The sequence below is a fragment of the Oxyura jamaicensis genome, unplaced genomic scaffold (assembly GCF_011077185.1).
Source record: "Oxyura jamaicensis isolate SHBP4307 breed ruddy duck unplaced genomic scaffold, BPBGC_Ojam_1.0 oxyUn_random_OJ69061, whole genome shotgun sequence".
Lineage (NCBI taxonomy): Eukaryota > Metazoa > Chordata > Aves > Anseriformes > Anatidae > Oxyura > Oxyura jamaicensis.
Window position 1 is genome coordinate 819 of NW_023309192.1, and position 2,828 is coordinate 3,646.

The following is a 2,828-nucleotide window of genomic DNA, read 5'->3' on the forward strand; positions in this document are numbered from 1 at the left end:
CAATGCCCCCATGTCCCCAATGTCCCCAGTGTCCCCCATGTCCCCCGCGTCCCTCACATCCCTGACGTCCCCATGTCCCCAACATCCCCAACGTCCCCAGCATCCCCATGTCCCTGACGTCCCTGTCATGTCCCCAACATCCCCCCATGTCCCCACATCCCCAGTGTCCCCCACGTCCCCAGCGTCCCCAGTGTCCCCCCCCGTGTCCCCACGTCACCGGCGTCATCGAGGAGGACGTTCTCGGGCTTGAGGTCACGGTAGACGATGCGGTGCTGGTGCAGGTGCTCCAGCCCCAGCAGGATCTGGGCGGTGTAAAACACGGCCCGCGGCTCGGGGAACCCGGGGTTGTCCTCGTCCACGTTGTACACGTGGTACCTGCCACGCCGAGGACACGCCACGCACACGCTAAGGACACACTCGTGTGCCGTGCACATGCCAAGAACACGCGGACGTGCCCCAGGAGCCGGCACATCCCATTGCAAACGTGACGTGCACGCCACGTACATGCTGCGGCCCAATAACATGCCAAGCACACGCCAAGCACACGCCAAGCACACGCCAAGCACACGCTTACCGCAGGTCGCCGCCGTTCATGAGCGTCATGACGAGGCAGAGGTCGGTCTTGGTCTGGAAGGCGCAGGCCAGCGAGACGATGAAGCGGCTGTGCACCCGCGCCAGGATGCGCTTCTCCACCATCGCCGCCTGCACACGCCAAGCACACGCCAAGGACACGCAGCTGGCACAGGCCCAGTGCACGTCAAGGACACACCAAGCACATGGAGTGGCACGGAGTGAGTACGTGCCAAGCACACGCCAAGCACGTGTGTGTTCTTACTGGGTCCCTCCCCAACGGAGCAAGCACATGCCAAGCACATGCCAAGCACATGCCAAGCACATGCCAAGCACATACACGTTCCCACTGGGTCCCTCCCCAGCCTTGGATGGCCCAAAGCATCTTCACGCGTGCACGCCAAGCACATGCCAAGCACACACAGAGATCATGGGGAAAACATAGAAGGTGAGAAGGAAAATGGAGGAAGAAAAGGGGGGAAAGAGGGAGGGGGGACAGGGGGGTGGATGAGGGGACAGGGGGACAGGAAGGGGGACAGGTGAGGGGACAGAGGGATGGACAAGGGACAGGGGGACAGATGAGGGGATAGAGGGGATGGAGGGATGGACAAGGGGATGGGGGGACTGAGAGGGGGACAGGGGGACTGGTGAGGGGACAGAGGGATAGACAGGGGGACAAATGGGCAGGTGAGGGGACAGAGGGACAGACAGTGGGCCAGAAGGATGGACAGGGGGACAGAGGGATGGAGAGGAGGACAGAAGGATGGACAAGGGGACACAGGAATGGAGAGAGGGACAGGGAGGGGGACGGGGAAGGGGACAGGAAGATGGATGGTGGGACAGAAGGATGGGCAGGGGGACAGAGGAATGGACAAAGGGACAGAGGGATGGACAAAGGGACAGAGGGATGGACAAGAGGACAAATGGGCAGGTGAGGAGCCAGAGGGACAGATGATGGGCCAGAGGGATGGAGAGGGGGACAGAAGGATGGACAAGGGGACAGAGGAATGGAAAGGGGGACAGAGGGATGGAGAGGGGGACAAACAGGCAGATGAGGGACCCAAAGGACAACGGCGGGGACGAGGACGGCCACCTCATAGCCGTGGCGTTTCTTGAGCCGCTTCTTGTTGAGGCGCTTGTTGGCGTACATCTTGCCGGTGGCGCGGCGCTGGCAGGCGCAGACCTCGCCAAAGCCGCCTTTGCCCAGCACGCGGAAGTCAGCGAAGGCCTCGGCATCCACCGGCTGCCCCTCCAGCCACTTGAACTGGGTGAAGCGCCCAAAGTACGGTGAGGCGCGGTACGGCGCCCACGCCGTCGCCTCCAGGTGCGCCAGCAGCTCCTTTCGCACCAGCCCAAAGTCCTCCGGGGTGCTGGGGCCTGGGAGGAAAGGGGAGAGAGGTGGGGACAGCGTGAGGGGTGGGGGGGCGTCATGCTGGCCGTGGGTGTCATGGCTGCCATCAAGGTCATGGCTGTCATTGGGGGTATCATGGCGTCCAATGGGGGCGTCATGGCAGCTATGGGTGTCATGGCTGCCACAAAGGTCATGGTTGATCTTGAGGGTCTCATGGCCACCATTGGTGTCATGGCTGCCATCAACATCATGGCTGCCACTGGCAGTGTCATGGCCACAACTGGTGTCACAGAAACCATCTTCATGGCTCCAACTGGGGTGTCATGTAACCACTGCGGTTATCATGGCTGCCATCTTCATGGCCATCCCAGGAGGTGTCATGGCTGCCATTGGCGGTATCATGGCTGCTCCAGGAAGTGTTATTGCTTCCTTTGGAGGTATCATGGCTACTCCGGAGGTGTCATGGCCGCCCCCAGAGGTGTCATGGCCACCATTGGAGGTATCATTTCAGCCCCAGAGGTATCATGGCCGCCCCCGGAGGTACCATGGCTGCCCCTGGGAGGTGTCATGGTCGCCATTGGAAGTATCATGGCCGCCCTGGGAGGTGTCATGGCTGCCATTGGAGGTATCATGGCCACCCCGGAAGTGTCATGGCCGCCCTGGAGGTATCATGGCCGCTCCCAGAGGTGTCATGGCTGTCCCTGGGAGGTATCATGGCTGCCGTTGGAGGTATCATGGCCGCCCTGGAGGTGTCATGGCTGCCCCTGGGAGGTATCATGGCCGCCGTTGGAGGTATCATGGCCGCCCTGGAGGTGTCATGGCTGCCCCTGGGAGGTATCATGGCCGCCATTGGAGGTATCATGGCCGCCCTGGGAGGTATTATGGCTGCCATGGGAGGTATCATGGC

At 61.9% G+C, this 2,828-nt stretch overlaps 1 protein-coding gene across 1 annotated transcript in view; it reads right to left on the reverse strand.

Annotated features, from left to right (window-relative positions):
• The window catches only part of LOC118159250 (rhodopsin kinase GRK1-like), a gene marked incomplete at its 3' end in the record, with an annotated part of 4,613 nt that overhangs the window by 705 nt on the left and 1,080 nt on the right, over positions 1–2,828 (reverse strand). The window contains exons 2-4 of the mRNA XM_035313858.1: positions 1,664–1,947; positions 575–702; positions 218–375 (exon numbers count right to left, since the gene is read on the reverse strand). Coding sequence (XP_035169749.1) covers positions 218–375; positions 575–702; positions 1,664–1,947 — 570 coding nt within the window. The remainder of the gene's footprint in view (positions 1–217; positions 376–574; positions 703–1,663; positions 1,948–2,828) is intronic.